The sequence below is a fragment of the Hippocampus zosterae genome, chromosome 15, assembly GCF_025434085.1.
Source record: "Hippocampus zosterae strain Florida chromosome 15, ASM2543408v3, whole genome shotgun sequence".
Taxonomy (NCBI): domain Eukaryota; kingdom Metazoa; phylum Chordata; class Actinopteri; order Syngnathiformes; family Syngnathidae; genus Hippocampus; species Hippocampus zosterae.
Window position 1 is genome coordinate 8,367,696 of NC_067465.1, and position 13,705 is coordinate 8,381,400.

The following is a 13,705-nucleotide window of genomic DNA, read 5'->3' on the forward strand; positions in this document are numbered from 1 at the left end:
GATGCAAGCTTATGCATTAAACGGCTACTTTGCGCTGCCCTTAATTCTCCACCTAAACGGTTTTGCTCCGGGAGAAGAAATCTTCTCGCTCTCTCTCTCGACGAAAAAAAAGAAAGAAAGAAAGAAAGAAAAAGGAAGAAAAAAACCCTTCAAGAAGAGAAGGGCATTATTGCCGTAATCCTCTTACCCGCAGTCATTTTAAGACAGGGGTTTTTGGAGGCTGGGGTGGCGTCTTGTCTTCCCTATCCCATCCCAAATCCTTCAAGGCCGGGAAGAGAGTTTCGAGGCAGCACCCCGGCATCTATTAGTCATCTCGCCAAAGTCTCTTCTTCCCCTTTAAAAAATAAAATAAAATAAAAGCCCAAACGCAAACAAACCAAAGGTTTCTTCCCACTCATCACAAAGGATGCAGATTGCATTCACACGTTAAGAATTGGGACAACTGAAATCATGTGCAAAACTAGAATAATGTTGTTTTTTTACGTTAAATCAGAAAAGGTGCGAACACTACTGTTGGTTTCTCCACCTTTGCTCCTATGAGAATAAAACTACACCTGCCCAAAATAAGATCGTGAGAGAAAGTCGAAGTTCGGGCTAGGGAGCGAATACTGGCTGCTTTGCTTGATTGACGTCCACAGGAGCCAATAGCGAGCGAGGAGGAGCCGGCCCACACGCCCCCAGAAATAAAAAACCTTCCTCCGTCTCCTCCTCGGACCAGGACGAGTCGAGCGGAAACGCGCGCACACTTTGGACTTGGAGACAAGACAAGCTACAAGACTGCACTACTTTTGACGAAGTCGGAGGGAAAAAAAACAAGATTTATCGCGTGCCACCTTCCTGACATTAGAAAGGTAAGAATATACTTTTTTTTTGAAACAACAAAAATCCTAACAGGGTTGAGGCTAAACTTCTACGCGACTTTTTTTCTTCTTTTCAAGGTTACTTATTTTTGTAAATTGAGAAAAATGTACACACGACATTAAGTGGTATCCAATTAAGTTTAGGGAGTACCAAGCCTACAAGTCCACGTCGGTCGGATGGTGTCAAAGTAGTGCAGTCACAAAATAAAAAATAAATAGATTTTTTTTCTCAATTATGGCACAAAAGATTTGGTTGGCGTTGTTTTTAACCACGTGACATTCCAAATCAACTCTTTCCTGTTTTGGACTGGCTTTTATTTAAACACGTGACCACAGGTAAAAATTTTTTTGAAAACGTCTCACTGTCCGGCAGTAGAACCACGTGATTTTTCTCAGTGAAGAAACGCAATGATGATCATTTCAGTGCAGTTGTTCGAATAAATTGACACACCTGGCAGAATTTGTAAGATGTGCGCAGCGAGTGATCTGGCAAAACCAATGACTTCATTTTCCCCGGAGTTCAAATGAACAGAAAAAGTATAAACAGAGCAAGAAAGAAAATAATGAGATGCTGCGGTGAGTCACTAAATAATTAATAAAAAAATATTTATATTTTTTTAAGTCTTCAAGGGTATGTATAAACTTGTGAATGTATTCATTCCAATCTAATCCGATTCAATATTATTTTGCGCAATTTTAAAGTAAAGAAAGAAAGAGCCGAAGAAATGTGACCGAGGAATGCGAAATGAACCATAAAATCATTAACAGTTGCAACCATAACAATTAAATATGTCAAGTGGTATTCATAATATATAGAATGTCTTTATAGAATAATTTGAGATGCTCAGGATTAAGAAATTAGTTTAGTCGTATGACAACATCTTTCTCGGTTCAATTTTGAATTTCTAAATAAGTATTTCAGAGTCCAAATGTTAGAAAATACCCGATAACTTGCAGAGCTTGTTTATACTGAAAACCATTTTCAGGAAAATAGTCAATTTAACCATACATATTTTTTTATTTTTGGAAAACTTAAAAAAAAAATAAAACACGTTTTCAAATTCTGCCCATTTCCACACTCTCAAAAGTGCTGCGTCAAAAACAGCTTTGGCCAAAACATGGAATGACCCAGCTACATGGGTCAATTTGACACCCCCCCCCCCCCCACCCATAAAAAAAAGAAAAATTGGTTGTTTTTATATCAGAACAACCCAAATTTGGGTCGAACTGACCAAGCTCGTTCAGGTTTTTTTTTTCATTGCTATAGTATAGTAAAACAATATTTAGGCTCCGCATTCCAAATCCGGACGGTAAAAGAAAAGCGAGTCTTGAACCCAATGTGACCGTCCCGAGCGCAGAGCAGATTGCCAGGCCCTGAGGGCTGCTCGCCAAATATTTTTTTTCCTCATTTACTCGGATCAAAAGACGTGCACTGTACACGCCAATTTCCATAATGACGCTTTGCTAATCGAAGCATCGCGCAGCCCGCCCGCCCGCAGCGCTGACGCAAGCCCCCCTGATGCGTGACCACATCGCGGCCCTCCGCGATCCGCCATCGCGCTCCGTTTGCCGCAAATAAATATGTGCGCGAACGGAAGCGAGAACCGCGAGTTCATGGGATATACTCGGCTGTCGTTCAATGACGCGCGGTCACCCCGAATGCATTTAAAAGTACACTCGGAATTCTCAAGTATTGCATTAAAAAGGCCCTCCGCCGTATATGTGTCAGCGTTGATGATAAATGGAGGGCCTCGCAGTCGAAACCTATTTGCACTTCCATTAGACGGGGAGCCAAATGGGGATCAACATGCATATTTTGACCCGCGGAGAAGCCATACATCTCAGCCAAAACGTTGCCAGGGGGCGATGGGATAAGAGGCCGCTAGAGAGGGGAGGGAGGGAAAAGGGGGGTTGCGGGGCATTCAAGTCAAATACTTGAGGGAGGAAAGTAAATGTTTAGCGAAGCACCTTCTGTCCCGGCGAATTAAACGATTCCCCACTGCCCTCTGATCACATCCATCAGTTGCTCTAGACCCCCGAACAGCCGCCAAATGGACACACACACACACACACACACACACGCTGAAGTTCCATAGTAATTATAATGACAACAAACAAAAAACAATAATAATATTTGACCCCCAAAAAATCCTGCAAAAACTCGAAAAGTGCTCCAACTACTCCCCAAACTTATGTTAGAATTGTGTGAAATATGAAATACTATGCTAATATTAAAAAAATATTATTCTAACAACCAACACCATCACAAAAACAACCAGAATTCGCTACAGTGGCACCTGAGATTGTTTGTCACTCTGTAGCTGCACTTCTCGGCCACAACATTAAGTCCATTTACACAGAAGGGTTCTGTGTAAAAAAATTAAAAAATAAAACTTGCCCAATATAAGATAAGAAAAACCGTCACACAATGGAGAAATTCGCAATCCGATCAATTATATGATTATATGATAACATATTATATACAATATACTGTAGATAGATAGATCGATAGATAGATAATATAAAATGATTAAAAAAAATAAAATTACAAAATAGGTCACCAAAATATTTGAACTAGAAAGATACAGGACAGTTCAGCAAAACCGCATACATAAATAACATTTACAAAAACATTTATATCAATGTCCTCGAAGGGTTATCGTGGACGTTTTTTTTAACTCTTGTACTATAGATCTCTTTTAGTTGTCCGCGGCAACAACAACACAAATAATGACGCTATAGAAAATTAAATATATACATTATTGCCCGCAGGATAAGAATTCATGTACTAATACTTTATGTTGCACTTTTAAACGCTGATGCCATTGAAGCAGTGCTTTGGGCTTTGGAGACTTCCCCTTCTGTCACCCTCCTCCATTGTAATACATATCTAATACTAATACATATCTAATCGTGTCCTCAAGCGGTCCATCTAGCACGTTGTAGGCCGGTTAGTGACAACCAAAATATTCTTCCCTGGTGAAATAATTTTGGATTGGATTTTTGGTCAAATGCAAGCGTCGGACAAGTTGCGTCATTTGAGCCAATTTAAAAAAAAACCATACAGCCATATCGTATCGCTTTTTCTTTTTTTGGGGGGGGGGGGTTATTATCCTACAGATGGTTAATCAACGTCTTGATCTGTCAAAGCAAGCATTTTCCGTGGGGATTGGGCTTCTGATGGGGATCACTGAATACATTCGTGAGGAAGGCATCCGCTACGGTTCATTATGGCAACGAGTGGTAATTGCCCCCAATTAAAAGCCTTTTGTATAATTAATGGAATGAGCAATGCCATAATTGGATGTTAATGGATAACAAGTTTGTCGGGGCGCACGCATCAACACCGGGGTGGCCCTCGAGTGCGTCAATTACAAAAAAAAAAGAAAACGGTTTGGGGGTGGTGGGGTTGTAAAGGCAGCCTTCATCCTCCTTTCCTCTCTGCATTTTCCCCACAGCATGCAGCACTACGGCGTGAACGGCTACTCGCTGCACGCCATGAACTCCCTGAGCGCCATGTACAACCTCCACCAGCAGGCGGCGCAACAGGCGCAGCACGCGCCCGACTACAGGCCCTCCGTGCACGCGCTCACCTTGGCGGAGCGACTCGCTGGTAATTGTGTACACGCTCGCTCACGATGACGACGCGTGACGTTGGGAGAAATTGTATTGCGACCACAACATCGATTTTTGAAATGCTAAGAAAAATTATTAAATGGTGACACGGATTAGGTGTAACGTGACATGCTCACTTATAGGACATGCCACCCCCTCAAATGTTAAATGGTAATGTTAAAAAAAAGAGATACGTCGGTGGTCGCCAGACTGTGAAATCAAACGGGGAATGTTTTGTCTTCCAACGGCTGCGCATTTCAAGACATCATCCTGGAGGCTCGTTACGGCTCTCAGCACCGCAAACAGCGCCGGAGCCGCACGGCCTTCACCGCCCAGCAGCTGGAGGCCCTGGAGAAGACCTTCCAGAAGACGCACTACCCCGACGTGGTGATGCGGGAGCGGCTAGCCATGTGCACCAACCTGCCCGAGGCCCGCGTGCAGGTGGGCGCACACACATCTATATACTCTCTACATTTTTTTGTGTCTGTATCTAGTTCATTACATGTTTTTAAGACCTGTTTCAAAGTCCAAGCATTTAGCGCGGAAGCAAATTGCACACATTATGCTTTGTACTATATTGAAAGATGTTCGTAAAAGTGTGCCATGATTTTAAATGTTTTAATATAGAATGCATGGAGGTCAAATATGTATCCCATATAGAAAGATGCCTCTCTGTTTATAGAAATACTGTATGTGTGCAGCATGCTGTTTATGTCCCTGACAGTATTGTGAATTTGTGTTCAACATTCAGGAACTACTGTATTTAGAAATTGCCCATACTGTGAAAATCACAAATTGTATTTTTGAGGGGGGGCAAAAGCAATAGTTTAGGTTGGGGCAACTTAAAAAAAAAAGTCAATGATTTATATTTTAAACAACGGTGTTAGTTCGCACAACAAGTCAACCAGAGTTGTTTTGACTTACCGGGATATCTTTAAGATGGGGGTGGGGGGCGGGGGGGGGGGGGGGGGGGGAAGGACAATTAGTTCCGTTTACTCTTGATGATTTTTTGCATAATACGGGAAAGTCAATTTTTACATGAGCAAAACTTAAACTATTTTATTGAACTGCCCAACTTCAAATTTGATAAGAAATCATTGGCTTGAAATTTTGAGTTCCACTCAACAGTGAGACGATTGTTCATTTGAACACTTGACATTGAGCGAATAAAACAGTACTCACCCAAATGCATTGTCTTGCTTCATCACCCGCAACCCAGGTCTGGTTCAAGAACCGCAGGGCCAAGTTCCGCAAGAAGCAACGCAGCCTCCAGAAGGACCAGTTGCAGAAACAGAAGGAAACAGGCGCTGAAGGAGCAGCTGAGAAGGAAGATGTTCCTGCTCCCTCCCCCACTGTCCTTCCTGACCCGCAGTTACCTCCGTCCACCTCCGCTTCTCTGGACACAGATGGTCCGGCGGTGCGCCCGGTCCCGCCGGAAATGGAACTGAATGTCACGTCGGCGGAGCAGTCCGGCAGCGAGTCTGCGACGGAGGACAACGCCACAGATAAGGAGGATGAGAATAAATGTCAGCACAGCGAGAGAGCGCTGACACCGGGAGACGTGTCTTCACCCTGCAGAAGACTCAGCCCTAAAGCGGGTGAGAAGAACATGTCAAGTGAGAAAAAGATTTGTCTTTAAATATTTCATCCACGCTGGAAGCTAATTGCTGGAAGCATGTGCAAAGACTGAAAACCATGCACGCTGAAAATGCAACTTCCATTTTGATAGCCCGCTGGTGTGGATGCTCAAGAGTGCCTCGTTGTTGGTCGCGAGTGCTTGGTCTTTATTGCAGAGAAAGGTAGAATAGCAAAGAGGGGAGAAAATTCATTTTTGAAAATTCTGACTTGAAGGCCAGCATGCGGATTGGGGCTTCGGTCGCTTTAGAGTGCCTTGTTGTCAGCTATGAGTGCATGTGCATAGTGGAGAGAATAAAGTGGGAAGAGCAGGATTGTGAGGTGGTGTGGATGGTGGTTGGGACTCCCAACGTGACAGCCAGTATGTGCACAGGGGTTTCCTGCTGGGGTGGCCGCTTTAGAGCGCCTTGTAGTATTTCAGCATGTTCGTAAAGAGCTTAAAAAGCTGAGGACAGGGTCCACAGAAAAAAATGTAAACAGGTTCATTCGGAAATGGCAAACCTCAAATAGGTGAGGGTTCACTTTAGAACTCAAAAATAATCATTTATATAATAAATAAGAGTAAAAATTGGGAATTTCTCCATTGTGACACACAAAAAGTTTTCTTATATTAATAATACTAATAATAAAAAGCAATGACCAGTGCAGGTTGTAATCCAACTATCACCCAAAATCACCTGGATTATGTTCCTGCTCACGAAACAAGGACCGAGCACACAACATAACATTGGTCAACAGAAAGTTTTAATCAGAGGTGGCTTTGTGTGTCCTGAAAATTCTATTTGATTTGATCTGACTGATTCAAAAAAATGTCTTTACTTGTTTTCTACTTCGTCAGGTTTTCAAGATATTTTGATTTGGTTTTAAAATTAAGTTTCCGCAATCTGGATTTTATCATGTGCTGTCATTTATACCGATGAGATTTCAGAAAAATAATCCCGTCGTTGCTGAATCTCACTCTTCATTCAGAAATATTACCAAATGCTGTCTCTTACTATATCACATTATCTGATTGTTTTCAGCATTATTATCATTATGATGATGATAAAAGGATGATGCGCTGCAGAATAAAACAAGGCCACATTCGGAATCATAGGGAGGTTCCTTTCAAGTTTACACAGTCAAAAGATGATTTGCCAACTTCAAAATTGAAGCGAGCGATCCCAATTTTAGCTGAAATTGAGAAATATAGAACGATGGGAATATTGGTGGGACCGAGCGATCGTCCTGTCACAAAGTCTGGACATGATCGAAACAACCGCAAATTGTGAACATCAATAGCAAAGTATCCCTGAATGATTTTTTTTTTTCTAAAGTGATCTTCTCTGTGTACAGACTCACCTCTCGTCTCTCCGTCCGTGACGACTTCCTCATCCAGCAGCAGCAGCGGCCTGGCTGGCGGCTGCGGTCCGCTCTCCCAGAACCACTCGTACTCCTCCCCGCTGAGCCTGTTTCGCCTGCAGGAGCAGTTCCGCCAGCACATGGCCGCCACCAACAACCTGGTGCACTACCCTGCTTTTGACCTGGCCGCCCCCTCTTCCCTCCCCTACCTGGGGATGAACGTCAACATGCCCCCGGCGCCGCTAGGCACTCTCCCCTGCCAGTCTTACTACCAGTCGCTGTCCCATCATGCCCAGCAGGTTTGGAACAGCCCACTGCTGCAGGCGTCGGCCGCGGGGGGACTGAGCAGCCACAACAGCAAGACCACCAGCATTGAGAACCTGCGGCTGAGGGCTAAACAGCATGCCGCCTCCTTGGGACTAGACACCTTGTCCAATTGAGAGTTCCACTTGGACGGAAAGCTTCGATCAGCGTCTGAAGCTAAATGTTCTCCTCCTCGCGTAGACAAGTGAGGGTACGGCATGCACAACTTAGTGAAGAACCATCAACGGCTGCTGCTTTGAACTCGAGATAATCTGAGAAACCTTGGGGAAAGAATATGAGAAGTGAACAAACACAAAGGGAACATTTCGACTCAAGGACGCTGATGATTTAAGTCTTTTAAAAAAAGTTAAACAAGTGATGTTTACAAAATTAATGTGAATATATCAAGCACTTTTTGAGGGATCCAGCGTGGTGATTGGAAGATATAAGTTACATAGCCCCAGACAGGACACACAATTTTTTTGTTTTAAATCATTGCTGCAATATACATATCAAGTCCCCCCCCCCACCCAATTTGTGGACATGAAATGGATATGACGTGCAAAAAATTGACATTTTTTGTCATATTTGTCATTTAAATAAATTGTCATTTATGGCTATGATAAATACATAATATGCACACCAAATGATAATTTGTGGCCACAAAAAAAAGCATAATGTACCCACAAAATACTATTTTGTGGCCACGAAATATGTATTACGTGCACACAAAATATTCATTTGTGGCCATGATAAAAAGTATAATGTGCACAATATACTAGTTTACGGCCACAAACTAGCTGTGGATACGGGACAAATTGGTAAGCAAATCAAGCGCACCTTCTCTAGAAATGCTAGATGCTAAAGCTACAATATGGACATGGATAGTATCATTGAATTTTTACTTTACACTAGGGATGAGCAATAAAAGGTTCGGGGCTGGGGGGGGCAATCTACACCCCGCCCCCACCCCTCCATGTCATAACTCGGGCTCCAGATACATCTTGTGAAAAGCTGTTGAAAAGAAACAAAAAATACATGGACAGTTGCATTGTACTGTACAGTCGACGCAAGAAAACCAGAACATCCTCATCGGCATAATTAAAAATTAGCAATTTAGCTATTTAATGGGCAGACACACGGCGCTTGGTGTATATCGGCGACCTCGACGGTGATAACTTGATTTCACCGACTAAATTATCAAATCATTTTAACGACATCTGACCCGAGGGGGAGGCCAGGCCAGCGCAAATGTAATAAATGAGCATGCATCCCGTTCAAGGTCGACTTGATCGCTTCCAAAGGTCGTTCGACTTTAGCTGTCAACTGATGGAGCCCGTATGACTGACATCACTTTAAAAAGAATGAATCCATCGTCAATAATGGGAAATGTTATCAATTAGTGAGGGCGGCGAGAACAAACATGCCGCTTTTCAAGGAAAGTCCCACTGACTCTTCGCACTTCAGACGTTGGCTGATCATGTTTAACTGAAATAGAAAGACATCAAATGGGGGAAAATAAAAACATATACACACACACGCACATTATTTTAATATGTAAAGTATAAAATCTATCTTAATAATTGTAAAAACTGTACTATGTTATAAAACTGATGTACTCCTGTAAATCGTTTTAGCTGTAAGATTGTTTTTGCTGATCCCACCCGCCCTTGCCCCTCAATGGATCGATCAATTTAATGGTTCTGCTTTTGGAACTGATTCGAAAGAAGCCAAACTGGACTTGAGTGCCGGCAGCTGTGTTCTTCTTTTCTGTATTGGGACACTAAAGTTGGAAGAAGGCAAAAATCGTTTCTGCGATTGATTGGGCCTGAAGTTTTCAATGTTCTATTTGAGTGCGGTTGTTCAACTGTTGCCGTTTGCCCCTCCGTCTTTGTCCACAATTTGGTCCCGTGGTATGTGGTAGATATTTTAGAATGTCAATTGTGGAGGACAAATGTTTCCTTTCCTCTTCCCAAACGGTGTTGACTTTGTGTTGTTGAAAAAATATCTGTAAATAAATTTTAAAAAACTGCTTGAAGATGTTTATATTGGAAACTTGTCTGCAGGGTGCGTTTGTTTCATTATTTTCAGCATTATTTCAGGATTTCATTCATGTTCTTATTGTTCAATTTAGCCAACTAAGACATAAAACGATATGAAGAACTTTGACGTTTCACGTTACACTAAATTATTTACATTGAGTCAAACTTAAAAAAAATGTAAAGCGTGACAGCTAATTTCTTAAAAGTTCTTCCAACGTTTCATTTTTACTTTATACAAAGCACTTTACGACATTAATTGTGATGTTATGTGTGTGCACAAATTTCCCCACAAGCTTTATTCTAGTTACTCTTATAATTTATTGTGCAAAAAAAATGTGCTTAATTTTTTATTTTTAAACCTTAACACATAATATTTTTAAATCCAAGCACCTGAAATAAAAGTGACTTTTTTTTTTTTTTTACTTAACATCGGGGCTGCAATTACCATTTGTAAAGTGAAGCGGGACAGTAATTCAGTATTCGCTGCAGAATGGCGACAGGAGGAAATTAGTCATCCCGGAGATGATGAAGGGATGCAATAAAGGCCAAAAAAAAAAAGATCCAAAACATAGAAAATCTTCCGATGAGTGAAAAGTGGTTTGAATAAAAAAAAATTTAAAAAAGAGGGGAGCCATAAGCCGTCCCCAATGAATAAGCAGGCCATTATCCTGAAGAATGACGGCCTGGGGCGGTGATTATGCTGCTATTATATCTTTAACAGCATGGTTTGTCAAAATGCACCCCCACCCACCCGCTGCTAACTAAACACACACACACATATGGGGGGACATTGGGGACATCTCCAAAATGTGGCCTTGCCCTTACAGCACAAAAACGACATTGCTCCTTCTGCTGTGTAAATAATATTGCTTGGAGCAATTTCTGATATGGTCAAAAAAATAAATAAAAGTATAAAGGCAAGCTGAGATAATGCGGTGACCCGATTAGCAGCATTAATGGGAGTACAACACATCACCCCGACCTTGTTGTGTTTCATTACATCATATACATTTAAAAAAAAAGTGTGTGTTCTCATCCAAGGGCATCCTGACTACATTTCTGATATGATCACATCGTGAATGTCCTTGTTATCCGCAGCGTGTGTAGGTACACGCCATGATTTTCTCCCGAGACCAGTTAACATAACACACTACTCTAGTCCCAAATGTTCTTTCATGTCCTCACGCACGCACGCACAAAACACACACGCGCACACACAACATAACACACATGCCCGCGGGCTGAACAGGGATTGCGAAAGATTGTCCTGCTGCAGGGTCAAGTGCCCTTGAAGCTGGATCAGGCTGCTTTTCACCACTAAAGCCACATACACAACACCCGCACCGACTAGCCCCTTCATTAGGTACACCCGCACAATTTTCTTGCGTGTAAAACAAAGACCGAATGAGAAATTCAGCATTAACATAGGTTTGAATTTCCCTGATTTTTGTGACTGTGGCTAAAACTGAGCCCAATGACACAACTTTGTCCCGAAACAAGTCGCTGCCTCCGCCGCTGCGCGAGAACTAGAGTGCCTTTGTTATCCGGCACAATTGTGATGTGGACTTAGCAAGCTAACTATGCCTAAACCCCAAAAATCAATTTTGCTTCGGATAATCCGCTGCAGTGACCGTTTTAGAGTGCCTCATTGTCAGCAGTGAGTAGTACATGCACATCATGCAGAGAAAGGTGGAAGAGTGAGCAGGTGAAAGTTGTTTTTTTTTACGTCCGACATGATAAGATAAGATAAGATATCCTTTATTCGTCCCACACTGGGGAAATTTACAGCCTCCAGCAGCAAGAATGTATGTAGAAAGAAGAAAGGGAAAAAAACAACAAACATCTTCAATTAAATGCAATATGAACACAAAAATGGACAAATCGCAGTACTATTTACAATTTTCCTTCACATCATTTAATTATTATTATTATTATGATTGTTATTTTTTATTCATCAGCCTGACAGCAGTCGGTAGGAACGAGCGTCGAGCCAACATGTGGACCGCTAGCTTCAGATTGCCGTGACCGTTCTAGAGTGGCTCATTGTCACGATGTGAAAAAGCCACAGGACACTTGAATTGGATCTATTTTTGTGAATCAAACAAAGTAGTTATATGTAGTCTTAAGAAAGATGCTAGACAAAGTAGCACCCATTTTCAAATGCAGTATTTGATTGAGAGTCGACGCGTGAGCGGTGTGTGATATCAGCGCATTTAGCGGGCACGCCCATAAGGTTCAACACCGGAGGCAACGGCTTGAGTTCTTCTTACTTTTTAAGGTACCGGTACTCTTCCGTGCGGTATGCCAAATTTAAAAGTTGGATAAGTTTTGTTTTCCCTTTACATGATCTTTAAATCAAATTAGTTGCTTGAAATTAGGTTCGGACGCTAAATTACATGACCTGCTTGATTTTCGTCACTTGAAACTTTAAAAACGGTTAAGACCTTCGATTTACTGATGACTGGCACACAGTGGGATTTACTCCCACTTGTACTCTATTACAACGAGTAAGTACGAATTATTTTCGATGCCGGATCCAGCACAACAGGGAACTGCAGCACAAACACCATAAAGTAATGCTAGAAGGTTTGTGTACACGCCCCCCGGAGGACCAGCGCTACACCAGAATGCCTCAGAGCAGACCTCCCCATACAAAAATCTTAGTGTACCATTCACTCAATGCCTCTCTCTCTGCCTCCTCTCCATGGTTCCCTTAAAGGTTTTAACAATAGCCAGAAAGGAAAGTGCCAGCGTAAGAAACCACGGCCGATTGAGAAGGTGACAAGGTCTGCCAGAAAATGATCCTAATCCTGTTTCCAGCATTCTTTTAGCTCACTGGCATGGCCATTTCGGAGCATATTATCTGAGCTGTCAGGCCCCGGGAAATCCCTCTAATAGTGTGCATTGGCCAGATACACATCAAAGCTCTCCTGGAAACCGCCCGCAGGAACTTAAAAAGGGGAGAACAATCTGGACCGCAGCTGCAAGGCTTAAACATGCCCATGAGTAAACAATACCCAATGGAACGCAAAGCACCTAACTCTCGTCTTGAATCTTTGGAAGTAATGATACAGAAAAGTTATGGAGAAGCAATAAAGAACAACAGGTGGCTGAACTGCATCCTGGCCCACCCTCCATTAGTTCCAGCTCATCTTCTATTTTCTTCTCGTCTTTTTTTTTTTTCTTAAAACACCCCGACTGCCATCACGCCCCTCCCGGCTAATCTTCTTAGAGAGAAGAAAAACCTCCATTCTGTCGCTCTCTAATCTGGCTTCAGACTAAATTTACGTTTGCATTTCTAATGTGGGCCTCTGAAAAAGACGCACGCACTCTAAAAAAAAGTTTGTCGCTAGATCAGACGAATTGCTCTTAGTAAAATGACACATGGTACAACAAAACACATTTACAATTTTAAAAAAAATGTCAGAAAGGAGGGACTGGATTCAGAAAAGATATCTAGTGGACTCCTGCATTCACCAATTTGCAGATTTTTTTTTCTCCTTAGAAATGAATGCAAATGCCATTCGCAACAAAAGAAAAACAGCACTCTGGAATATTGTACGTTAGGACAACATGAGGTCATAAAACCGAGTGGACCCGGGAATGTTGAAAATGTATACACTGACTCACATTAAAATACATTGGTTGGAATAATACTAACTTGCTTGATGAAAATTCAGTTTTCCATGAAAAATGGGGTGAAATGGGAAGAAAGACATCCCATCCTAAAAATATTTTACAATATTCACAAATATGTGAATCTATGGGTATTGTTGCCCCAATTTAACAGATATTGTGCTGCTTCTTCTGTTGTGCACACAATGTCCACCTGGGGGCAGAATACCACAGACCCACAAATACACATGGAGACGGTCACAAACTTCTCACACAGCTGCAGAAATATACAGT

The 13,705-nt window shown here is 42.1% G+C and overlaps 2 protein-coding genes across 3 annotated transcripts in view; one reads left to right on the forward strand and one right to left on the reverse strand.

Moving 5' to 3' along the window:
- pif1 (PIF1 5'-to-3' DNA helicase homolog (S. cerevisiae)) overlaps window positions 1-13,705 on the reverse strand; it is an 89,380-nt gene that overhangs the window by 43,114 nt on the left and 32,561 nt on the right. The window lies entirely within an intron of this gene.
- Window positions 681-9,809, forward strand: dmbx1a (diencephalon/mesencephalon homeobox 1a). Of its 2 annotated transcripts, none has more exons than XM_052088701.1 (5): window positions 681-851; window positions 4,319-4,473; window positions 4,738-4,916; window positions 5,695-6,073; window positions 7,446-9,809. In XM_052088701.1, the coding sequence occupies exons 2-5, from the start codon at window positions 4,320-4,322 to the stop codon at window positions 7,889-7,891; spliced, it is 1,158 nt and encodes a 385-aa protein (XP_051944661.1). In that variant the 5' UTR covers window positions 681-851; window position 4,319; the 3' UTR covers window positions 7,892-9,809. The 2 variants fall into 2 exon arrangements, with proteins under 2 accessions (XP_051944661.1, XP_051944660.1); XM_052088700.1 differs by having other exon boundaries at window positions 681-848; window positions 4,317-4,473.

Excerpts from the sequence above, each read along its gene's own strand:
- dmbx1a (XM_052088701.1), top strand. The coding sequence starts at position 4,320 with ATGCAGCACTACGGCGTGAACGGCTACTCGCTGCACGCCATGAACTCC. Across the intron at positions 4,474-4,737 it reads CTTGGCGGAGCGACTCGCTG|ACATCATCCTGGAGGCTCGT; the intron begins GTAATTGTGTAC and ends GCGCATTTCAAG. Across the intron at positions 4,917-5,694 it reads TGCCCGAGGCCCGCGTGCAG|GTCTGGTTCAAGAACCGCAG; the intron begins GTGGGCGCACAC and ends CCCGCAACCCAG.